Raw genomic sequence first — 26,005 nt, 5'->3', positions numbered from 1 at the left:
AAATGTTAAAGCCTTTGGACATATTCCAGATGGCCAACTGCCTTCATGCATTCACCCATGGAATGCATTTCTGGAGAGAAGTGTCTGCCACAGAGATACGAGAGAACATGAATAGATGAAGGCTGGATTGCAGAAAATGTGGTGAAAGGTTGAGTGAAGGTGCAAGAGTCTTCAGGGGAGATCCTCTGGGAAGTGGAATGTGCCCATGGTGAAGAGGGTGTTCCTGAGCCTCCTTGGTCAGGCAGCATCAGGCTCAAAGATGGAGTCTGCTGGCTGTAGGTAGTTCTTCACTGATCCCTTGATCCTTAGAGGGTTGGAACATGTAATACAGGGAATGCTTTTCCACACATTAAAAAAAAATGTTCCAGGAGAGTCACTTTAATTTACACACAGGTTGCTACTTTCATTTTATTTTTGATTTATCCCTTTCACTGCAACTTCTGTCTTTATGTAATTAAGTGAGCTGTGCATGCTAATGATGTCATCACATGCACAAAAGCCTGCATCAGGAAGTGCTGGTCCATTTTCCCGATGGTGGAACTTTAGCAGGAAATTGGGTGCAAATACTTAAACAGACACAATGGTTTTTATCCACAACTTGCACTTAAAGCACAGGCACAACTGTTTCTGATTGACTATCCTGAAAGTACATTTCTCATCATCCAGAGATCCCAGATTGTAGGCAGTGATTGAAATTATTCAATGTTAATAGGTTATGTGAATCGTGTTTGGCTAACATTTTTAAAAATGCCTTTGTATCAGTGTGCATTTCAAAAGAACCTACATTTATTAGATGGAGTAGGGGCTGAGAATGCTGGGGAAGGGAGAGTGATGAATGTGATTCCAGTATTGTGGTCGTGTATGTGAGGAGGGTGGGGAGAAAATGTAAGACATTTATTAATAAGAACAGCCAATTAAACATTTAAGCCTGTTGCTTCCCATTGTCCTTGTGCTTTTACCCATGTTGGGATATTGGGATATTACCATATTGGGATCTAAATTAACTGGAGGGAGCTGATGCTGCAACCACACATACAGAAAGATATGGTTTTAAAGCTGAGACATGCCAATGTTATCTAACTATTGGATTGTTTCTACTTTGTCCAGTGCCTCAAAATGTAACTTCCAAATATTCCTGGATGACAAATGGATTGAACTCTTGCTGTATCAAAAGCTATAGTTTTGTGGAAGAACAGTTGAAAAACATGTTCTGGCTTTCCAAGTACTGTAGTACTTGCTATGACCAAGATAGACTTTCGTATGATAAGGTGTGCATTGGCATAAAGACAATAGTGAATGATTAAAGAATATATAATGAATTGATATATTTTTGGTATGATTCAGTCCTTAATTGTAAACCATCAAGAGTACTTTTTTCCTTGAAGACAATCTATTGTTTGGAGTCAAGTATGGACACTCCACCTATAATGTTTAGAAGGAATAGTTTTAAATGAATCTGACTAAACAACATCTCCTAACACTCTGGTATCTGTATGCAGTCTCGCAGCATTAGTTATATTCCTGCATTTCTGCAGAAATAATGTTGTCAGTGATAACAATTTCAGGAACCAATTGGTTCAGTTTGAGCTATTAAATTTCACATGTAAATCACTTTGGTATCAACTGCGAATTATAAAGGTGGAGTCCTCCTCCTTCATGGTTGAGAGCCTTGCTATTCGTGGAAAAGTCCAGCCCACATACAAACTTTGGAATTCTTTACCTTTGTGGATTTTCTTTGCTTGTTGTGTGCACAAATTTTATAATGGGAGCTGAGCATAGCCTAATTTCCTATCCTTGACCCATCTCTATCACCTTAGTCACTTCAACCCTGGTTGTCTTCTGTATTCCTAGCTTTGGACCTTGCACCTGAATTTTTTGAAGAAAGAACCTGCTCAGGTTTTCAAAATATGTTTATCTACTGTTACCTTCTCAGTTGGTTTTTACCAGTTGATTCTTGCATGATGTTACAAAAGTCAAGATGAGGGAATGAAAGAGGCTGAACTTCCATCTCTGGAACATGTATTCTAATCCAATCTGGACTGATGGCTGGAGCTCTTCCCTGGTCCTGGCTCTAAAGATACCAGTTCATAGAAAATGAATCTGGAGCAAAGGTGGAAACAAGATGATATAGGGCTATACCTGTATATGGAGTTTAAATATATTATTTTAATGTACTGAGCACTGAAGTTGATTGTTCTTGGTGTTTTGATTTGGGATTAAACCACCACTTAAGCAACAGCACCAAAATAGTGTTCTCCAAACCTCTGATTCATGATACCCAAACAGGATGTGCCAAGAACTAAAATCAATAAAAGGAATCTGGACAGTTGCCTTTACTGACTGAACCATCGTGGTTTAAAGGCTGCACTTGAGCCTGAGATGACCAGTTTCCCCCCAAAGCTGCAACTCCGTCCAGACCAGTGGTTGTATCGTATAAAGTTAAATTGGTCTGGATTTTGCAATGGGGATTATATCTTGAAGAAAAATCCCCATGAAAATTTAGCAGTCACCGAGGTGTGGCATTCCCTTTCTGCTGTTGGGAGTTGGTTTGGGGGATTCGGGAGTCCAGCAGTTGATATTTCAATAGCTGGTTAAGCATCCAATGGCATTGATGAAATCTCATGGGGACAAACTAGGAGGGATGGAAGGAAATATTTTAATTAATGTCTTAAACATAGAGATATCTAAATGATTGAAACAAACGTGTGGTTAGGGTAGAAGAGATTTTAATTGAAATCTTAATCAATTCAATTAATTTCCCTTGGTTGTAGTGGAGCAACTGCAAAACAGCAGGCCTGTGGAGAAGGGTTATATCACTGACAACAACTTCTCAATTTCCACCTTTTATGTGTGTATGTGTGGAAATCTTGTGGTTGATTTCTTTCAAGATGCAATAAGGCCATGTACAGAGAGTTTCACAGCTATGACTATCACAATATATAGGCTATTTTATTGTTATTGTTTCCCAGGCCAGCATCCCCACCCTTAATGGTTATATTGGGCAGGCCACATTGTTTGCATGCCTGATACTAGACTCCCAATATGGCACTGTATTCTGAGCTCTGCCATAAGAGGAGATTACCCGACGAAAATGATTCAATGATGTGATCAAAGCTGCCTTGGAGAATTGCAATATCACCATTTGAATCTTGGGAATCACTGGCCCATGTGGAGAAAGAGCATTGAGGATAGTACTGAGAACCTGGAGGCCATGTGACTGGAGCACACAGAAATCCTGTGAAAGTGGCAGAATGAGCACAACAACCTTATTCCCCCCCCCCCCCACCCAGATCGGGCACCTCCTGCTGTATCTGTGGAAGAGTTTCTAGTTCCCATATTGGCCAAAGTCAAACACCTTGGAATCCACAACACCAGAGTAGGAGAAATAGTAATCTGTTTTAAGTGTTGTGAATTCTTTTGCCTTAAATGTTTTGACGGTAATGCTGAATAATCTTAAACCCATTAAATACCCAGTGGTGCTGAACCCTTAGAAGGTTCAGCTACCAGAAGAAATTATTTCTGCTGTTTGTACTCATCATGCATTCGGTTCCATTGATGTCATTGGAACCAAATGTGTGAAGGTGAGCACAGCCAGGGGATGATGCACTTGTATCTGTTCTGGTCACTGGAGTCTAATTTCTTCCCTAGTGCTTTTTTTTAAGCATGTTTTTATTGCGAGATTGCTTTCTATGCTGCAGCCACTCCTTGATCCCCATACTGCCTGCCCACCTCACTCACTTTTAGAATGCCTTTGGTCTATAATCCATTCTTCGTGCATGGTATCAGCACTGAGGGGAAAATAACATACCTTTTCAAGAATGATGTTTAAACTAATTCTGTCAACGTGACCATTTTGCCATTTAGAAATGAAAGCAATGCAAAAATGTAGATATTTATACAATGATGGGTTACTGAGCTGTGAATCACCATGGACATTGTCTGCTGTTATCCTTAAATACCATAATATATTCTGGAATGATGATTGCAAAACTTGTATGACAGCAATAGAATTCACACTTGTGTAAGGTGACAAGGCCATGATTACAGTTTGTCTTACTGTTGCAATATTGGGTAATGATTACTGTGATTTTAATTTTCCTCAGTTGTGATCTGGTAAACTATTAGGAACCACCTTGTAGTTGGAATTTGATATTGCATATTGAATTAGATAAGTAACTTTAATTTGCAATCAGTGTTTTCTTTCCTTGAGTTAGTGCTATCTGAAGTGAACAGAAATTTTTTTTTGTAATATGTATAAAATGTTTCTGCAGACAATGCTGCACATGTAACAAAGGTGGCTATGTGATGGAATATGATATCATAGAGTGCAAAAAGAGGTCACTTGGCTTATTGTATAATGGAATTGGTTTATTATTGACCCTCTACTTCCTCAGAAGGCTAAGGAAATTCAGCATGACCCTGCTGACCCTCACATGCTCACCTTCAATGCTCCATAAAAAGCATCCTATCCGGATACATCATATGGCAACTGCTCTACCTAAAACCGCAAGACATTGCAGAGAGTTGTGGACGTAGCTCAGTCCACCACGAAAACCAGCTTCCCCTCCATGGACTCTGTCCACACTCCCACTGCCTCAGAAAAGCAGCCAGCATCATCAATGACCCCTCCCACCCCAGACATTCTGTCTTCTCCCCTCTTCCATTGGGCAGAAAATACAAAAACTTTTAAACATGCACCACCGGGCTCAAGGACAGCTTCTACCCCTTTGTTATAAGACTCTTGAATCGACCTCTTGTATATTAAAGATGAACTCTTAATCTCTCAATCTACCCCGTCATGACCCTTGCACTTCATCCTCTGTAACTATAACACTATATTCTGCATTGTTATTGCTTTTTCCTTGTACTACCTCAATGTACACATTTTGAAGTGGTCTGTATGGATAGCTTGCAAAACTAAGTTTTTCACTGTATCTCTGTACCTGTAACAATAATAAACCAATTCCATTATTCAATAAGCCAAGTGACCTCTTTTTGCACTCTATGATATATTCCATCACATAGCCACCTTTGTTACATGTGCAGCATTGTCTGCAGAAACACTTTATACATATTACAAAAAAGACATTTCTGCTCACTTCAGATAGCTCTAACTCAAGGAAAGAAAACACTGATTGCATATTAGTCATTTCTCTAACTCAATATACAATATCAAATTCCATCGACAAGGTGGTTTCTAATAGATTAAGGAAAATTAAAATCACAGTAATCATTATCCAATATCGCAACAGTAAAACAAACTGTAATCATGGCCTTGTCACCTGCCAGAAGTGTGAATTCTGTTGCTGTCATACAAGTCTGGTGCGCTTTCTTGGCTATGGTGCCTTCGTGTTTGGATCAGGACAAGCTATTGATGATGATTACACCTAGGAACTTGAAGCTCTCTATCATCTCCACCTCAGCACCATTGATACATACAGGGGTGTGTGCTTCACCCCAGCTCCTGAAGTCAATGACCAGCTCTTTTGTTTTGCTAACAATGTGTTGAAAGAGGTGTTCCAGTTAGTAGCACTTCCTTGCTCATCTTTTTCAAGTTGATACATTCAACACTATTTCAAAAATTTTCTTCTACCACTCTTTCTGTAAGTGAAATAAAATTCAAAGCAACATGCTGTGTTAATTTTCTTAAAACGAGAAGTGCTCATTATCTCCTAAACCCCTATTGTGCCATCTTTCCCAACCTCCTTCCAAAATTGGTTTTGTATTAGGTTGGCTTAATGCCAGCGTAACAGCTGGAGCTGACAGGATTCACGTTTCGTGTCACCATGATATTGTGAATGGAACATTAACTTCTGTTAGTCAGCAGTTTTGGTTCCATTCATGGGAGGCCCCCACCCCAATTCAGTTCAGTTCCCTGTATCCAATTCTTTTTCACATGTCCGTCAACTCCCTCTGATTCTCCTATCACCCAGGGGTAATTTACAGTAATAAATTAACCTACCCAGCATATCTTTGGCATGTGGAAGGGAATTGGAGCACTTGGGGGGGGCGGGAACCCACAAAGTAACAAGGAAAATGTACAAACTTCACACGGACAGTACCAGAGATAAGGATTGAACCTGAGTCGCTGGAGTTTTGAGGCAGCAGCACTACCTGCTGCAGCTCTGTGCCCTCACCCTCCCTCCTATTCCCTCACCAGTGTGCTCTAAGCTGTTGAGGCAGCGGGTGTCCAGTAGTGTTTGGAGGAGAGGACATCCAGTGTTTGAGGCAGTGAGGTGGTCTTTTGAAAGTATTACAAAACATATTATATACCACCGCGTGACAAACAGTTGTCCAACTTTGACTTGTGTTGCACTCCCTGTTTGTTTAGCATAAGGACATTAATGTGACTTCTCCAGTATGTGCCTTGGTAGTGGCTCTATACTTTGCAGAAAATACGAACTATAAAAAGCATAGTGCGACTGGAACAAATGAAAGATCACCAGAGTACTGTTGCTTTCCTCTTGGGTTAGAGAAATATTTTAAAAATTATTACTATAAAACAGTTCCGTCAAATAGTTTGTCTTGTGTCTAAAATGCATAACCCAATGTCATATTTGATCTGTTGCGTTCCTCCGGTAGTTTTTTTTTGGTCCTGTTTACCCTAGTGGGTTTAACAATAGTATGCATGACTTTTGTCAGTTTCCTGGAACTAAGCTTAATGTTGAATGGATCCAGAGTTGGTGATACTAAAGGTAAAAGGCACAAAATTCTGCATTTGAAATATTCATTTATTGTCTTCCAGGTAAATGTTCCTTTACACCTGGCCACTTCACCTATAATCACTTCTGAAGGTGCTGCACTGATGGAGGCTACAGTGGGGAGAAGCTTGGTTGATAAGCAGAGAAATTTAGAATCTACTGGAACCTCGCAAGCTTCCATATCTATTCAGGTTACACCATGCTCTTCAGAAAGCCATTTGAGCAGCAACTCTGCGAAGAAAAGAAGAAAAAGGAGACGCAAATCAAGAATGGATAGTGTAAGAAGAGATGACGTTGGTGATACTTCAGAGAATGAAAACATGTTTCCTATTGAAATCAGCTCTGAAGAAGAGGTGGAATTCACTGAGACTACAAGGTATGTACCAAAGCAATTCTTGACAGTGCAAAAGCTGAGGAAACAATTAGTTTTTTTTAAATTCGTAGGGTCTATAATTTATAGCTTTAGTTATGAAGAAATTTTATCTATTTATGGTATTCACCTGAAGCAATTAATAATGGGGAATTTGCCTTGAAGATCAATTTTGACACTTTTTTTGCTCTGCTCTGTATTTTACTTTTGTAAGCAAAGTGATGTATTTTGAGTGACTATTACTCTGTTTTGTCTACACATTTGTATTAGTTTATTACAAACACTGAGGTGATAATTGGTCTGACTACTGACTGGTGAATGTACCATTTAATTGAAGCATAACATTAAACCCTACCAGAGCTTCAGAATTTCCTATTTGTTTTATTTTTAAAAGTAAATTTTTGAAAATTGACTTTGTTAGTCATAGTCAATCAAATTTTCATCTGCTTTAAGCTCCCATGATATTTCATTTATGCTGTTCTGCTATTTGAATACATCAAGAACAAAAGCAGATAGATCAACAAAAAAAATCCTAATATATTTTCTCAGCCTTTTGGCAGCCTAGTTGGCTGTTTGTAGATTCAAACTGCTGCTAGAAATTGAAGACACAAGAGACTATAGATGCTGTGATCTGGAACAAAACACAAACATCTGGGGGAACTTAGGTCAAGCAGCATCTGTGGAGGGAAAGGAAGTATTGGTGTTTCAGTTGAGATGCCGATGCAAGGTCTCCACCTGTAATGTTCCTTTCCCTGTCAGATGCTGCTCGACCCGCTAAGTGCCTCCAGCAGTTTACTTTTTGTTGCTAGAGGTTGTCAGTGTATATGAATTTCTTGTCCACTTCCATCCTTTAACTGAAATTAAAGGATTTATGATTTAAAAAAAATTATGATGAGGCCAGATGGTAGCAAACATTATGGCCAGTTAATTTTCCAAACTTGATGTGGAATTTAAAGTCCTTGGCCAGCAGTTATCAGTTTGATTAGAACAATGAGCAAATGAGGAAAAATGGCATGCCTAAAAATTGAAGCAGGAAATATGGGGGAGAAGATGGGCCAGAGTGTTAGGCTTGCTGTGAAATGGATAGATAAATGAATGAATAAAATTCGACAAAAATGGCCAGTGATCTCCAACTGTGAGAAGTTGATGGGTTTGACTGACCTGCAGTGTGTTGAGGTAATAGTGGAAGATTGTAAGGTGATGAAATTATTTTGTTTAGGAATACATTACAGAAGCAAAATAGTGCATCAGTAGACGTGGTGAAATTTATTCATTTTCGGGAGACAAGACCAGCATTTTATTGTCAATCTCTAATTGCTGCTAAAATAAAAAAAACTGCAGATGCTGGAAATCAGAAATAAAAACAAAATGCAAACACTTAACAAGTCAGGCCACGTATGTGGAAAGAGAAACTTGGTTAACGTTTCAATTCAAAGACTCTGTCATTTCTGATGGTCTTCAAACTGAAACATCGACTCCGTGTTTCTCCAATTGTCCCCGAATTGCTTTGCTACTGAATTGACTTGTGAGGTAGCACCTGCCTGACCTGCTGAGTTCCTCCAGCACTTTTTGTGTACAGCACCTGCATTGTTGGGTCTGGAGTCACTGGTTGGTCAATCCAAGTTAAGTTACATATTTCCTTTTCTGATTGGTGAACTTGGAATCCAAGGAACTGAACGGGTACAACATCAAGGGGATCTAGGGGTACAGATGAACAAATCATTCTGCTGGATCATCCTGGCCCACAGATGGTTTCCACATAGCCAAGGTAAGCTTTCGTGGCAGTGTGGTCTCCAGGGTTCTGCATCGCTGCTACAGCCCTTCCACGTGAGCAGCAACAAGGCCCGAGGGGACAAGAGTGAATGCCCTCCCCACTGGCTGCTCCAATGGTTTTATGACAGCTTGTGTTAATGGGCTTTTTCACTTGGATGCAGTGGGGTAAAAAGATTTCCCGGGGGCAGTGATTCAACCTGACAACCTAACAACAATGTGGTTAAGAGCAGTTGGTTTTATTTGTCCATGCAAAGTTAATAGATGGTCCTGTTTAAAAACAATAGCTATCAACATTGACACAGACATGCCGTGAAAATGCTGGAAGCACTCAGCAGGTGAGTCAACATCTGTGAAGTGAGAAACGAGTTAATGTTATGGGTCAACTATCTTTTAGGTATTTTCCTACAATCTACTTCTTTGGCTATCGTGCTAACACAGACAACCTGTGTGTGGGCCTCTTTTCCCAACATTCTACCTTTAGAGCAGCTGCTTTAAAAAGATCTGGAGTAGACTGAGCAGGTTGCATGGTAGTCTCCACTGCCATACTATTCTGTGATTCCATGTCAGCTGATTTATGCGCTCAGTGTAGTGGAGCATGTGGGAACATTTCATTCTTCAAGATGCCAGGGACTAATTTTAGTAGCAAGCTGCATCCAAATTAGATTTGGTATTTGTTTTGTTGATCATCAGTTATGTACTGAATGTCCCAAGGATCAACCAGCACTTGTGTGGTGTCACCTTTCGACTTCATATGTCACATTATTTATATATGAAGCCCCAACAGTCCTCGTGGATTTCCTTGTTGATGATCTGAGATACCTCACAAGAACTTTGAATCAATTATGATTTTTGAATATGAAACTGGGGCAGATTTTTCACCTTACAGCTTACAGCTGGATTGACCTCTGGTTTTCCTGGGGAATATCCCATTGGCATCAGCCGGAGCTTGCAGTTGCAGCAGTAGTATCTTCTGCCCTGTTGCTGTCCTGCAGTGGTGGACCCCACATGGTGTCCTATGGGGCAGCAAGATCTTCTGCAGGTGTGTGGGCTGGGAAGCCTGCACCAAGTTCAGCTTAGCATAGTCTCAGTAATTCCAGCTCAAATGGGAGAATCTGCTGCTGGGAGAAAAGGTTTGTGGACACTTCTACTAATTAATTAAATTGGGCATAATAATTCAAAATGATTTTTAGTATGTGTCTTTTAGTGTAACAAACAGTAATTTTTTTTAAAGCTTTTTAACATGATCTACTTGCTACTAAACGATCGTAAATGTCTTTGACGTTCATTCAGTGGCTCTAGTTGGGTGCTGAGGGGGAGTGAGGGACAGACACGCCAGCTGTCAAAGCCATTATGAGTGCAGTGGGCTGCCTGTGGGGAGACAACCCTCTGCTGCACTTGGTGGTACAGAAGTGCTGGGAGCCCATCTTCCTGGGGGAGTACTCTGTCCAAGGCCAGCCTGCAGGCAGCCACGTGGCACCGAGGGAGAGCCCACGATTCTGGGGCAATGGTAGATTTCATTAATTTTCTTTGCATTCAGTAGTAAAAAATGCAAGTAGACAAACTGAAACATCTGGTTGTTCACTGGACTGGGCAGGCAGACTTCTGCATTGGGATATGATTCTTTGTTTGCACATGATTACTGACCACAGATTTAATGTGAAAGAAAAAAAAATTGTAATTAGAAATCTTTTCAAGTGGAATTCCTTGCTGCTTCTGCTTGCCTGACATTGATATATACGTCAAACTGGTAAGTGTTCCAATTCTGATGAAGGGCCTTTGACCTGAAAGGTCAACTGTTTCTCTTTCCCCAAATGTTGCCTGACCTTCTGAATATTTCCAGCATTTTCTGTTTCAGACTTCCAGCATCTGTAGTTTCTTGACTTCCATTTTTGACCACAAATGAAATTATGAAAACACCTGAATATAGCGCCACTTAGTGCCTAATACACCTCACTGCAGAAAGCACTGGAGATCAGGAGATCTGTGTATCGTACTTGTAATATGCCTCAGTAATACAGAATAGATTACAGACGCATGTCTGTGGTAACTTTTAATAAGTGCGTAGATGTTTGTTTCAGAATGTGAACAGAACAACATGACAATTGATATTTTTATGAATATAAAGTGAAATCATATGAAAATCTTGATCAGTGATGTACTGTTCTTAAAAATCAAAATAATATAAAGTTTGATCTGAATTTCACTTCATTAACTAATTCCACTAAGGAAAAAATAAGTTTGTCCGAGCCAGACTATTGTAAAGCCAAGCTGGCCTGCTCTAGTTTCAATACCTTTTTTCATACCTTTTTTAGAATTTGGATAGCAGTTGTTATTAATTTTTGTAGGTCAATAAGTCAACAGTGAAATGCAGTAGATTTGAGACTTTTTTAGTTTTAATGCCCAGTGTATATTTTGTACAGCTATCTATATTTATCTAGTCAATTGTCTTCATTTTTTTTTTACAGATTGGATCCCATCCTTCTGTAACAGCCTTTTTCAATAAGATTTATTCATAAATGTAGATTGGTTGACATTCAGTCAATACACAAGGCTTGGGCTAATAAGCTGGCAAATGCCGTATCAAATCCCAGCATGATATTTTGGGAATTCGGGTTCATAATTTTGAAGAAAAGATCTGGCATCAGTAAAAATGATTGTTAAACAGCCATGTTTTTAAGACCCAAAAGACTCTGGTCTCCAGAATTCTGGTTTGCATGTGATTCCAGTTCTCCTATCAGTGTAGTTGATTTTATACTATGCTCTGAAATTACCTAGAAAGATGCTGTATGGTCTTTCAGTGGCCCTCTGTCCCACCTCTGCCTGTTCAGGGATTGAGTTATGGCCACATCTCAAAAAATTTAAAACAAAAATCCATTTGTGTTTAAAACACTAACATGTGACAGACCCAGCTGCTTCTAGGCTGAGTTATTGAATTCATGGAGCCACAGTTGGAAGCTTCGTCCTACTGAGCTACTGTTCAAAGAAATGGAAGAAAATCATTGACCACTGTGCAGCAAGCAGAACCAATCAAAACCATTGTCAGAGGGCCTGAATGTCAATCACACAGGATGATTCTGTTTCATGTGACATACAATGACTGTTATTAACACTGCCCAGGCACCAGTGCAATCCACTGTGTTAGGTCAAGGCTCTGCATTCTGTTTGATATTAACTGATTTTGTTGTATATAAACTAAGCTTTGGGTGCATAATGATAGCTTTGTGTTAAGATATAATATATATACCTGCAAATCGCAAAAAATGCCAGGAGGAGCCACACTTGGCTATGACCTGCAAGAAAAATATTTTTAAAAAAAACCCACCTCCTAAAGTCAAATTTGTTACAGCTAAGCCTGCTCTGGACATTGTGTGGGTAAAATGATTGGATAATGAATAAGGTCGGCCTTTGCTGGAGTTCCCTTGGCCCCGTATAGAATCACTTAAGCCAATCATGGTACTTCTATGGTATCCATATTTTTTTCTAATCTCACCCAGTCCCCCTCTGAAACTACTCCTGTGAGTCCTCTCTTTCCCCTGCACCAACCCACACCCACTCTCCTTTTCCCTCTCCCAATAACTCAGCTGGGATAAACTAACTTAATGGCTCTTCATCACTTGCAAGGCTTAAGTCAGGAGTGTGATGGAATACTATTTTGTCATGAATCTTGCAATTGCAACCAAATGTGAGAAGCTTGATATTTCTGAGGAGAGACTTGTTTGCTTTCTTGGTGTTGCTGTCACTGCCTTTGGATTCTACACCTTTCTGCACCACTGTACAAAATGTCATGAAGAATTTCTTTACCACCTGATTACTCTTGGTCATTTACAATTCTTTATTGTCACTGGATGACTGTCCTGGAATTCCTTGCCTAAAACCATTGTGGAAGCATTGCAAGGGTAGAAAGAGGAAACTCTCTACCTGCTTGAGGAAACTGGGCAATGCATGTAGCCTTGCTCATGTTCATCCCATCTTAAGCACAAATAAAACCAAACACTGGTAGGCAGGTTATTCAGTCTTCATGGCTAAGTTTTATGCTGCTTTTAGTCACCGAGCTAGTCGATAATCCTTCTGATGTTTGTTCATTTTTCCATTTTGATTTGTATATTCTATTTATGGAACAATATAGCTAACTGCTGTCAGAAAGCTTAAAGTACAATGTAAAGAGTTTTGGATAGAGAAGGGCATTTTCCAGTTCCTAGGGAAGTTACTGAAGCCAACAAAAGTATTTGAATAAATAAAATCATAATTGTTTTAGAATTATTTGCCAGTTCTGTTACATTGTAATAAGACTTCCTTACTCCTCTCCAAATCTTCTCAAAGTAAAGGCCACACATCATTTGCTGCCTTAATAGTTTACTACATCTGCATGTTGGCCTTGAGTGGATTATGTAGCACACTTTTGGTCCCTTTAGACATCATTACTTAATCTCTCACTGTTTAACGAATATTCTGTTATGTTCACCAATGTGAATAACTTCACGTTTTTCCATTATGGTTTTCACCTGCCTTTGCCCCCTCACTCTGCCTTTCCAAATCTTCTTGAAGCCTCTTTACATCCTTTTCCCTACTCACAATTCCACCTGGTTTAGTATCATCTAAAAGTAGATGTTGAAATCTGGTATGTTAGATGCTAGTTTTATTTGATTTGATATAATGATATGAAGTTGTCACCCAACAGGAAAATAATGATGGAAAGACTGGCATACTAGTGTCCACGCATTTGTCTATTGATCTAAGTGGAATTCCATTCCTTTAAACAATTTTTCTCAAAACAATTATAAATTATAAGCTGTCTTTGAAAATTTCCTACTAATTGCTGCTTTGTTTTTCCTTTTCAAGGAACTCAACGTATATGCACAGTAACCAACAAGTGCAGGCCAGTACTTTTGTTAACATAACTCAGTCTTCAGTGCATCCCCATTCGGACACTGAATGTTCATCCAGGCACAGGTATTGGTTTTTACTGAGTTTTCCAATGCTTCTGACTCATTCCTGCACTAACTGTCATTGCTGTCCTACTTATTTTTCTTTAGGATATATGTATTTGTGATGGCAAACAACAATTGTGTTAACGGGTAAAAAATGAGGTTGCAAAGATGGTGATGAATTCTTCTTTAGCCACTATTTATTTAGGAAAGTTAATTCCTTGCACTGCTTAATCTTAATGCTGTTGATCACCAGCAAAATATAGGTGATATGGAACAAAAGCACGAAAATGTGGAGGGGAATTCTGTTTGTGTTTCTTGGTGGGGAAATACCACTCACTTGATAAGAGGAAACATTCCAAAATATTAACTTTATGTAAATCCATATATCATCACTTGGATCAGTGTTACAGCATTGTAGATGGTGAATAATTCTAAAATGGAGGAAGCAGCATTAATATTGCTGTTTATTGAAGAATCTATCCTCAAGTTAAAAGAAACCAACATAGCTAAAAATTTGCTTAAGTTATCAAAACTGGAGGGACTTGAAAGACTTTTGTTTGAAATGATCAAAGCTATGTTGTCATGCACAGGATAATGTGCATTACTTTTATCACTAAGGTGCCACATTTAAGAAATGGGGCAAATTTCTTAAGCTTGGATGTTTCTACTCAAATGACAGAAAATTCTCAGGAAACAATTTATGGTAAATCACTGCTCTTTTAAAGACAGTTTGTGGTATTACTCAATATCAGAACAGCTAGTGGGACAACAGTTACAATAGTTAACACAATGAAAAGACTTACCGACACATTAGAAATCTAAAGGTAAACAAGTCATTCTGATTGATGGACAAAAGGTGCCTGTTTTTTGGTTGCTAAGTTAATAAGCAGTTATTATTTCTGATGATACTGGTCATGAACCTTCACTGAAAGACAAGGAAATTTTCAAAATTAGTTAAGGTTGTTGAATTCATACTGAATGCTTCTCAGACAATAGTCAATGAAAAATCACGTAGCAATTCGCTGAATGAAATCAAAACCATCTGGAAAATAGTGGATTTCATAGGTGAGTCAACATCAGAAAGTAAGTGTTTAGGCCTTTTCATTTCCACCTCTGCCAATAATTGTATGCTAATCAATCCAGTTTGGATATACTACAATGTTGCATCTAACTCTCCAGCTTTAATGTCAACTTTATATATTTTAGGTCAGTTAGATCTAGGCTTTGCAGAATTCATTATTTTTCTTAAATGTCAGCAGATAAAATCAGTCCTTATTTTTCAACAATAATTTTGATTTAAATTTTGCTGAAAATAGGGGGTTTGGTGGCATAAAACAAATTATTCAAGTTTAGCAATAATGTTCCAATCTTTGAAAGATTTCAAAACCAGAGATTAAATCATTTATCTTTTGTTTTCGTTACTGGAGCACATATATTAATTTTGAATGTTAGTGATGTAAATATTTCTATCTGTGAGCAAGGTGAATTTATCACCCTCTTTTTAAAAGACGAATTCTGCTAAGCTGAGCCTTTGTTTTAAAGTACTATTACAGTTTCAGAGGAATAGTGCTGTGTTTGCCAGGCTCTGAAGACTTCAGCTCACGTGTTCATAATTGCTGGTACAGCAAGTGTAATGCAGGGATGATGTCACAGCTGTTTGCATTGTTGTCCTTGTCATTTGTACACTCTGCATTCAGATATTTCGGCAAGAACCAGGCAACGTAAATAATTCTGCTTTTTATGCTGCACTGCAAAACTCCAGTCTGCCTGTAGAAAGCAAGCAATTGGCATCACGTCTTTCGGTTACCGTTGCTGGAGGCTTGTCTAGCTCTTGTCCACAACCAGAGCCTCTCTATCCATCTATGCTCAGGTATAAGAGTGGTACTGCACATTCCAACAGGCATGCCTTTGTGATGCTACTAATGTATTCATTAGCTTGCAATGATGCTGTTTGAGCATGTTGACGCTTTTAATTAAATTTGTTTCTTTTCTCCTAAAACTTTTTTGAAGTACATTAAAATTCAGTTCCGAAGCTTACAATGCTTGTATAACCCCCTTTGGAATATGCATTATGGGACCTTGTGATATTTATTTGAAGTATTTACCTGGGAGCTGTTTATGCATCTGAGGATTGAATATGTATTTAACCAGTAAAATACAGCACAATACTGTTGTTTTATTGGGCTTGTGGATGTGGAAGGTAATGAGTGTTCCTCTCAAATGCAGCTCCTTTTAATTATCTGCTGCGGTGATGCCTTTCAGAAAATTTCATGCCATTAGCCTTTTTTACAGAATGGTAGAACTGTTTAATGAGCCAAACAGAAACTAGTGAAGCATTATAAATGTTGTTTTGCAGCATCATTCAGTTGTTGGAAATGGCCAGGAAGATGAATGGGGTGATGAGTGTATCTTAATGCTCAACAATATTCTGAATAAACCAGCTAGTAGATAAAAGATTCGATGTTTGTAACACACCAAGGCATTGGGTTGTGAGTGAGATTAGGCTGGGTATGATACTGAAGCAAATAGGGAGTTAAAGTTAAACTGAAGATTACAATTAAACCAAGGTAGCCTCTATTAGGGTGATATTGTGACTAGGCAAGTACAGCTGCTGCCTCATAGCTCCTGCAAGCTGGTTCAGTCCTGATACCCAGTGCTGATTGTGTGGAGTTTGCTTGTTCTTCCTGTGACTGCATGGGTTTTCTCTGGGTGTTCGTTTCCTCCCACACTGCAGAGACATACTGGTTGGTAAGTTAATTGGCCAAATGTATGTGGGTGGTAGGAAAATTGGGCTGGAGTTGATGGGCATGTGAGAAAGAATAGGTTTTAGGGATATAAATAGGGATTGATGGGATTACCCTGAGATCTGGTATAGGCTCAATGGGCCACATGGCTGCCTCCTTTGTCAGCAGAAATATGGGATGTATGTCAACATGAAGCAAGAGGGATGACAACCTATTTATTAAAACTTTTAATTGATAAGGCAGTGTCAAATATGCTTTGCAGCACTACAACAGTTTAAGTTAAATACTGGAATGGAAGGCAGGAATTCAATCATTTTATAAACATTCTTATTCCCACGAGGCGTCATCTTCAGACTATATGTGGCACATATTTATGTGGTACAATAAAAAAGCATAAATACTTCTCCAGCTATAGTTGCTGTTGATGAATACTGACCTGTTTTTATCATCTATAAAGGATGGCAGATTTGTTCAATAGATTCATCACAGAGCCAACCATGCTCTAGAGAGAAGGGATTTGATTAGGTTGGGATTTCTCCATTAAAGAAAAAGAATAATCCTCTTTGGGGAAAATTACTTTTGTTGTTCCCATCAATATAATTTCCAATTGAAGTTAAGCTCATTGAATCTTAAACCAGCAAGTATGGGGAAATAGAATAAACATTTATTGTGTGAAAAGGTTCATAATTTATAAGGTCAGCTGCAAATGCATTCTATTTATACATGTTTTGCTGCTCTGGGATTTGTTCATTGTATTTCAATCTATCAATATTTCTGCCCTGTACACAGACCCCTTCTCCCAAACTATTCTTGCAAGTGAAATATTTGCTTAGAGGTATCCTCATGAACTCAAAAGAGCTTTTAATCCATGTAAATAATTACTTATTTAAAGAGCAGGGTAATGAGTCTCTTATCACCCTTGGTGCAATTTCATCTGATTATTAATAACTAACTACTAATTCATCATGTTTAATAGATAATGAGTGTACTTAATATCTTCTAATTGCAGTCTGTTTTATTTTACTCATGAAAGGACTGCAAAATATTCCAGCATAAGTACAAAGACTTGTGGAAAATCAGCTCTTCATGTGACATAGAAAATGTCAGGATGTTCATTTTAAACCTAAGTAAAATTCCCAAAATAGCATAGTACAAGTATCCAGTTGTATTAATAGAGGAAAACTGGAATGGGTTAATTAAAAAGCAGCAAAGACATTTTTAAAAGTTGTGAGCTTAATCTTCCATCTATCCCATGCTAAAATATACAAGTGTAAATTTACATTGTGCAAGTGTTTTAACCTGTGATAGTGCACTCGTAGCTGTTCTTTCCTTTTTTTTAAAAAAGCTTCCATTGAAGATTTGCTCAATTATTTTTCAGTCATTCAAGGTTCCGCTCTCCTACACCTAATAGCGATTCTGAATTGGTCAGCAAGCCATCAGAAAGAGGGATGCAAAAAATAAATACGCAAATGCACTGGGCTTGGGGAGAACTACCTCAAACTACCAAGGTATCAGGAAAGGAGTTCAAGATTACATAATTGTGAAAGTATATTCATAATGCTATTCATAAGAATACAAAAAGCTTTTAAGTATAAAATGAGAAAAGGCCATTTGATTTATTTTGGTCTGTTATCCATTTATGTTCATTGTTGTGGAGTCACAGAAATCCCAGTGTAAATGCAAGTTATTTGTTCCGTCTGACCAATTCCATTACTGCTGTTTTGACCATCTGACCTCTTCTTTGCTGCTGTCTATTCTACCTTACCTCCGTGTAGCTTGAAAATGAAAATCTTTAAAATGCTTATCTGCTTTCCTTTCAAATGTCTTGTGTCACTCTGTTTCAACAAGCTTCCATTGTTGTATTCTCTGTACAAATAACTCCTGTATCAAAGCTTTCAGTTGGTTTATTTTTTTTCCAATTTGCAGATTTGTGGAAATATTGACAGATTTTTCCAGGGAAATGCCAATGCCACAACACTTTGAACCCTCTATAGCAATTGCTCCATTGGTTCCAGAAATCCCTGTGGAAATGCCACCAAATCATTATCAGCTTGCATGTGCACATAGTTCCAAACTTACCAGCAGTTCTTTCCCAGTCTTAGTGACTGACCTCTGGTGGGTAGCAGCAGGACTTGAAGTTGTCAGAGTTTCTTGGTATTGACCATGGGGAATCCACCTGACACACATTTGGTTAAATCTGGTGCAGGAACAGTGACACTATCCATTTGAATGGAGTGGAATGGCTGTAAGGAAAAAGGAAGCATGTAATTTTATTGTATTCATTTTAAGTGTTTTTAAATATTTTAGTTTTTATTCCATTTTTTAACAACTTTTTGAAAGAATATCTCCAGGTGTTTCTGACATTCTGAAACATTCAAAGTATTTGATAGGCTTGACAGCTAATTAAACTATGGAATGTGGTTTAGCTGGCTGTCAGCTGTTTTGCAAGCAGGGCTTGTTATGGAAAAATGCACAGGACTTCATTGAAAATTGGGCCAGTATCTTGTAGGAATTTGTTACTTTGAACATGCCCTGCAAGTCATTGGCAAACATGGATGGGTCTTCATGGACAGAAAATTTGGGCCAACCTTCCTTTAGTTAACTCCCTAACCACCCCAAAATTTTATGCACTATCATTGCATCCCTTTTGACTTTTTCTGCATGAATGAATATAGCTTTTCAAATTTATTTTAGCTACATCTTCTGGCACCTGGTATCACTCAAGGGAATTGAAATTGTGCTTCCATTGTATGATTGACAGTGAAAGTATTTGTGTATAATATTATAAAATATATTTTAAAATTGGCTGATAACATTTTCATTTGAGAGCTGCATGTGGCCATAAACATAGGATGCAAGCAAAATCAGATAAGTGACATACTTTTCCCTCTTTTGCACTTTGTTTTCTCTTTATTGTGTTCCTGGTTTCACCTTCTCTCCCAAATAATTTGTTTTCTTAAATGCAGCCATATTAACATAGTCCCCATATATAATAATAGTAGACATACTCTTAGTAAAACATTTGGTAACTAATGTAGATAGATAAATGTAACAAGTATTAATACTTTTTCAGCTCATTCCTCCTCAGAAGGCAGAAGAACTTAACAGGGTAAACATAACTCCGTCAGGAAACACTCACTTCAGGGCAATCGACAGTGACCCATTCGTAAATTCTCATGACAGTTCGTCAACTCCCCCGCCACTAGTGAAACCTGAGCCTTTAACAGCCAGTGGAATGATGCCTCAGTCTATGGACAATTTTACATGTGGTTCAGAACACTTTGAACCCTCTACAGCAATTGCTCCATTGGTTCCAGAAAATGGGGAGTTGAACAATACTGGGAATCAGAACAAGCCAGTCAGTAAAACTGATTCCCCCTCCAAGAAGAAAGGTAAGGATGTCACAGTTGGACCAGCTATCCCATAGGTATTGTATTGTAAAGTGGGCTGCCTGATAATAGTCCTAATTTTTTTTTAAAGTTACTTGTGTGTTGACTTTCCACCACTGGAACTGAGCTCTACAGTTCATATCCAGGTACTAGAACGACTTGGAAAATTTAGGATAGCTTGAAGCTCTGTATCCTTTGTGTCAAGTTGTAGTAACTGTCTTTCTTACTTAATTCTGAATGTGCAAACTGTGCTCCATTTGAAAAATACTTCCTCTTGGCAGTTGGGAATCTATAAGTGGACTCTTGCACAACACGTAAGCAGAGCAGATGAAATGTCAGATAGGCTGGCTTGACACTTGAAATGTATATGGTGCTTTTCATTGATGTGTTGGTGTTCAGTCACAGAATCCAGTCCATGATCAGTTTAGAGTAATCAACAAGGAACCTGATGTAACAAGGCTCCTATCAAATATGCAGCAAAAATTTGAGGCTGTATATTTGCTTACAAGTCTACTTCCTGAAGGGCATTTTACAGCCAAGGTCTCACCCCTGTTAATTATTTTTGGACTGCATTGAAAACTTTTGCATTCTTGTGCAGCTCCCACAGCAGAATGAATTAATCACTTGTATATTTCCTGACCATAAGGGCAGTTTCTTTCCTCTCTAATTTCCTTTCTCTTTTTCCACTGCTCAATAAGCTATATTTCCAAAATATGTCATTCCCCTGCGGACTGTATGTTTGTCTAAGGATAATAGGTTGGTGATAGGAAAAGTGAAGTGATTTAGCATGGTTAACTGTATTTAATTAGATTAATGTCTGAGAGCTGAGACCACCTTAATGAAGTGTGCTTTCATCTGTCAAAATATCTTTTTCACAGTAGCTGATGATGAAGATGGGGAAAATAGTCTGCTTGTTTTTTTTTGAAAAAACTGGAATTTTGCAGGAATAGATGAGATTGAAATCTTTGCATCTTCCAATTGATGTCCCAGGTTGGTTTAATTGAAGGGAAACTTAAACCCACAATTGTTCCACAGATTCTTTGTTTTCCTTGTTCCCAGATAAACGTAGTCGTCACCTGGGTGCAGATGGTGTCTACCTGGATGATATCACAGAGATGAATCCTGAAGTTGCAGCACTTTATTTTCCAAAATGGTAATTTCCTTGGAGGTGTAGTTTTTCTTTTGAAGCTCAATCATAATGTTCATTTTCCGACATGCTAAAATACTGTAATTGTTTCTTTTGCAGTGAAAACAATGCAGCTGGTCGAAACTGGTCTGAACATGGAGTGCATTCAGAGAGTCAGTCACCACAGTCAGTAGGAAGCTCTGGAATGGACAGTGGTGTTGACGGCTTCTCTGACACTATTGGGGACGTGCCAACCATTGCCATTTCACTCTGTGGTGGGCTAAATGACTACAAAGAAATAACAAATGGTAAAACCATTTTAGGCCCAAACCTTTGATTGTCACAGAGAATGCCAGGGCCATTCTGTTAAATGTGTAACTTGCAGATTGCCAATTGAACCAGTGTAGTCTGTCAACTACCACTGCAGTTGAGACTGATTTTTACAGATGTCAAATAGTTTCTAAGCATGTGCATGCCTGTGAATCCTAGACTTCCTCAGCATGTGAGGAGGTCATTCAGCCCATCTCCAGGTTGGCTGTAAATGAGCCTTGGGTTGATTCTAATTACTGGCTTCTGACATTGATGGGACTGGAGTTGCATAAAGGCCAAAGCAGATAATGACAGATTTCTTTTTTTCCCATGGGGAACAGCAGCAAATAAAATGGCATTTTTACAGTGATCTGTCAGTTAATGGGTATCCTTACCATTTCTTGCATTTTATTCTCTTGGTAACTTAAAATTGTATTTAATATATTGGAACCCCCAAATTCAATCAGGCATTTTTATGATTTTAATTTGGATGCTCTCTGTAGACATTTCTTACCTTAATGGTTTATATACTGCACAATATAGTGCAAGAGGCTTAGATGGGGCAGAATTTATTGGGCGCATCCAAGAGTGTGTGGATACAGTATGTGGATAGTCCCAACTAGAGGGGCCATACTGGACCTTGTTTGGGAAATGAGCCTGGCCAGGTGAAAGGCCTTTCACTTGGAGAGTATTTTGGGAACGGTGGTCACTGCTTAAGGGAACAAGGAACTCCTTTAGTTTTAAGATAGTTTTGAATGAAGATAAGTCTGGACCTTGCAGGAAAGTACTAAATTCAGGCAAATTACAACGTTATTAGACAGGAGCTAGGGTGAGTTAACTGGGAGCAGCTGTTAGCAGGCAAGTCCATAACTGACACGTGGGAGTTGTTTAAAGACCAGCTAATCAGAGTTCAGGACCGGCATGCTCCAGTGAGGAGGGCAAGGTAAGGGAATCTTGGATGATGAGAGAAGTTGAGAATTTAGTCAAAAAGAAAAAGGAAATGTATGTAAAGTTTAGGAAGCTAAAATCAGACAGGACTCTTGAGGAATATAAATGAAGCAGGAAAGAACTCAAGTAGAGGATTAGGAGGGCCAAAAGGGACCATGAAATGTCCTTTGGAAGTAGGATTAAAGAAGGAAACTCAAGGCATTTTATACGTGCATTAAAAACAAGAGGATAGGACCACTCCAGGATAAAGGAGGGAATTTATGCTTAGAATCAGAGGTTGTGGGTGAGGTACTAAATGATTACTTTGCATCTGTATTTGCTAGAGAGAAGGACATGGAAGATAGCGAGATCATTGTGGGATATGGTAATGTGCTCGGGCATTTTGAGATCAAGGAGGTGGTGGTGCTGGGTCTCCTGAAGAGCATCGAAGTGGATAAATCCCCAGGACCTGATGGGATCTATCCCAGGTTATTGAAAGAGGCAAGAGAGGAGATTGCTGGGCCCTTGATGAAGATCTTTGTATCCTCAGTAGCAACAGGAGAGGACTGGGGAGTAGTTAATGTTGCTCCTTTGTTCAAAAAGGGAAATGAGGATAATTCAGGAAATTGTATGCCGGTGAGCCTCGCATCAGTGGTCGGGAAGCTATTGGAAAGGATTCTTGGGGATAAGATATACACACATTTGGAAACACATGGCCTTATTAGGGACAGTCAGCATGGCTTTATGTGGGGCAGTTCATGTCTTGGTTGAGTTTTTTTGAGAAGGTGACAAAGGTGATTGAAGGTAGGGTGGTGGATGTTGTCTACATGGACTTTAGTAAGGCATTTGACAAGGTCTCTCGTGGTAGGCTGATCCAGGAGATTAAGATGCATGGGATCCATGGTGACTTGCTATTTTGGATTCAGAATTGGCTCTCCCATAGAAGACAGAGGGTAGTGATGGAGAGATGTTATTCTGACTGGAGGTCCTTGACCAGTGGTGTTCCTCAGAAGAGCGTTGTTTGTGTTGTATGTAAATGACTAAGATGAAAATCTAGGTGGGTAGGTTAGCAAGTTTGCAGATGACAGAAAGATCCCTGGAGTTGTGGACAGTGTGGAGGGCTGTCAAAGGATATAGCAGAATGTAGATCAGTTACAGATATGGGTGCAGAGATGGCAGATCCAGGCAAGTGTGAAGTGTTGCACTTTCAGAGGTCAAATGTGAAGGGAAAGTATACAGTTAATGGCACGACCCTTAACCACATTGATGCATGAGGGGTCTTGGAGTCTGGGTCCAAGTCCATAGCTTCCATAAAGTGGCCACACAATAGTTATTGTGGTAAAGGTGTATGGCATGCTAGTCTTCATTGGTCGGGGCATTGAGTATAAGAGTAAGGAAGTCGTGTTGCAGCTGTACAAAACTTTGGTTAGGCCGCACTTGGAGTGTTGTGTGCAATTTTAGTCACCCCATTACAGGAAGGATGTGGAGGCTTTAGGAAGGGTACAAAAGAGGTTTACCAGGATGCTGTCTGGATTAGATGGTATGAGCTCTAAAGATAGGTTGGGCAAATGTATTGTTTTCTCTGGAATGGTGGAGGCTGAGGAGAGACCTTATTAAAATTATGAATGGAAATGTCAAATACTAAAGAGTGAGAGGGGGAAAGTTTAAAGGAGATGTGTGGAGCAATTTTTTTTTTAAGATGTGTGGAGCAATTTTTTTTTAAGAGTGGTAGGTGCCTGGAACAGACTGCCAGGGATAGTGGTGGAAGCACATACAATATTGGCACTTAAGGGGCTTTTGGATAGATACATGAATATGCAGGGAATGGAGGGATATGGATCATGTGCAGGCAGAAGAGATTGAGTTTAAATTGGCATCGAGTTCGGCACAGACATCATGGGCAGAACGGCCTGTTCCTGTGCTGTACTGTTTTGTGATTTTTCTTTAATTGGAGGATCATGTCACATGAGATGTGTGGAAGAGGCTCCCATCAAAATTCGTTAATACTATGTATACTTTAATGTCTTTGAGAAGGAGCCAGAACCAAGAACATGCTTAAGATTATAAGGATATACACAGGTATTAATGATCCAATGTGGATCCTGTGCTGCTGAGATTACAGAAACATCTGGAGAGTGCAGCTGTTCAGGCTTGAAGAGTGTAGTTTGTGCTGTTGGATTAAGGTTTTCACTAATTACTTTGGGGGATAAGGAGGAAATTTCAGAGATTTATTTTGTAGGTTTTACCTGTCATTGTTCAAGTCCCTCATGAAATTAATATAGTGGGCGCAGTTTATGATAGATTACATTGGGTTTGCAGTGAAAATGTATGTGATAAGTCAAATAATATTTTCTCATTTTGTTGAAACCGAGGCTTTATTTTCTGATAAAAGCAGAATTTTATTTCGATGAGTTTTGTATGCTGAACCGAGTTCCTGATGGGGCTTAAATCCACAATGTCCCTCTGCCTAAAATTCAGAATAAATGGTAGAAAAATATCAAAGCCTGAGAGAGAGCTGCTGTGGATGTGAAAATAGCACACTCATGCAAGAGGCAATTGGCTCCTAAGATCACAAGAGTTAAGGGAGTTTTCTTTACTGTCAGACTTGGGTAATGATATGACCATGCCAGTGATAACTAAGCTTTAAAAGAGAAAAATGTTCTACTTCAGAAAGGAAAAATTCATCGTTCTTCAAAAAAAATTCAAACATTTATGCTGAAGACTATTTTGAATATTGTCTTTTAGTATCAGTTTTTATGTCTGCAATATCTCCCTTTGTAATATTTTTATAATATTTGGTTACTTTACTATTGTCTTTTAAATCCTGTTTCATTCAATTGATTGTGAGTTGTCAATGTGGAAGAGTTCTGCATTGGGAGGGGAGCATGCTAAATTGGGTCCCATAGTGATTTTTCTTGGGACCATTGACTCCAATTTGTATCAGTGGCTTGATAGGATTTTGAAGATGAAATTGGAGACTTTGGAGAAGGCAACTCTGAACTGACAAAAATACACTAAATGTCCAGCAAAAAAAAACATTGCTGGAGGAACTCTGGTCAAGCAGCATCTATGGGGGAAGGGGGCGGGGAGAGGAATTGTTGCCATTTAGCATCAGGACTGAGAGTAGGGTAGATTGCCAGTATAAAGAGGAGAGGGGGAGGGGTGAGATGGGCTAGGTGGATCAATGGGGGATGGTGGGAAGAAGGAGCCAGGTTTGGAAAGGTGAAGGGGTAGAGTTGGAGATGGAGGCAGGTGGGTGACGACAAGGAGGAAAAAGGCATATGGAGCCGGGGAGGGTGAAGATTGAGATGGAAGTTGGTGTGTGATGAGCAGGGACACAAAGCCTACAACTGCTAGACTCTAAGTAAGGAAGGTGATAATGGGAACCATTAAGAGAGAGCTGATGGGTAGGTGGAACAAGTTGGGGAGGGGTTGAGTTCCTCTAGCAGGTTTGTTTTTGAGTTCCTCCAGCTGTTGGTTTTTGCTCTGGATTCCAGCATCAGCAGTCTACAGTAATTGTCCAGATTGGTTAGTGTGCAGAGCAAAGAAAATTATCAATGACAAATGTAAAGTTCTAGGTGCAAGAAAGGTGGTGGCAGACATAATTCACAAATGATTTTGCAAGAGATTGAATGAAACTTGGGAATCTTTAGCAGAGTGGACATTCAATATGTTTAAATAAAGCTTGGCAACAATGAACAAAGCCATTAAAACCAGAATGGCTCTATACATTCAGAG

The 26,005-nt window shown here is 39.1% G+C and overlaps 1 protein-coding gene across 3 annotated transcripts in view; it reads left to right on the top strand.

Moving 5' to 3' along the window:
• lpin1a (lipin 1a) overlaps positions 1-26,005 on the top strand; it is a 65,601-nt gene that overhangs the window by 11,667 nt on the left and 27,929 nt on the right. For all 3 annotated transcript variants that reach the window (XM_052024789.1, XM_052024790.1, XM_052024791.1), the window contains exons 4-9: positions 6,746-7,077; positions 13,684-13,794; positions 17,895-18,024; positions 19,590-19,908; positions 20,965-21,058; positions 21,152-21,339. In XM_052024789.1, coding sequence (XP_051880749.1) covers positions 6,746-7,077; positions 13,684-13,794; positions 17,895-18,024; positions 19,590-19,908; positions 20,965-21,058; positions 21,152-21,339 — 1,174 coding nt within the window. The remainder of the gene's footprint in view (positions 1-6,745; positions 7,078-13,683; positions 13,795-17,894; positions 18,025-19,589; positions 19,909-20,964; positions 21,059-21,151; positions 21,340-26,005) is intronic.

Source organism: Pristis pectinata, chromosome 10 (genome assembly GCF_009764475.1).
Source record: "Pristis pectinata isolate sPriPec2 chromosome 10, sPriPec2.1.pri, whole genome shotgun sequence".
NCBI lineage: Eukaryota > Metazoa > Chordata > Chondrichthyes > Rhinopristiformes > Pristidae > Pristis > Pristis pectinata.
The sequence above is the reverse complement of the archived record's forward strand: the minus strand, read 5'-3'. Positions and strand labels throughout refer to the sequence as shown.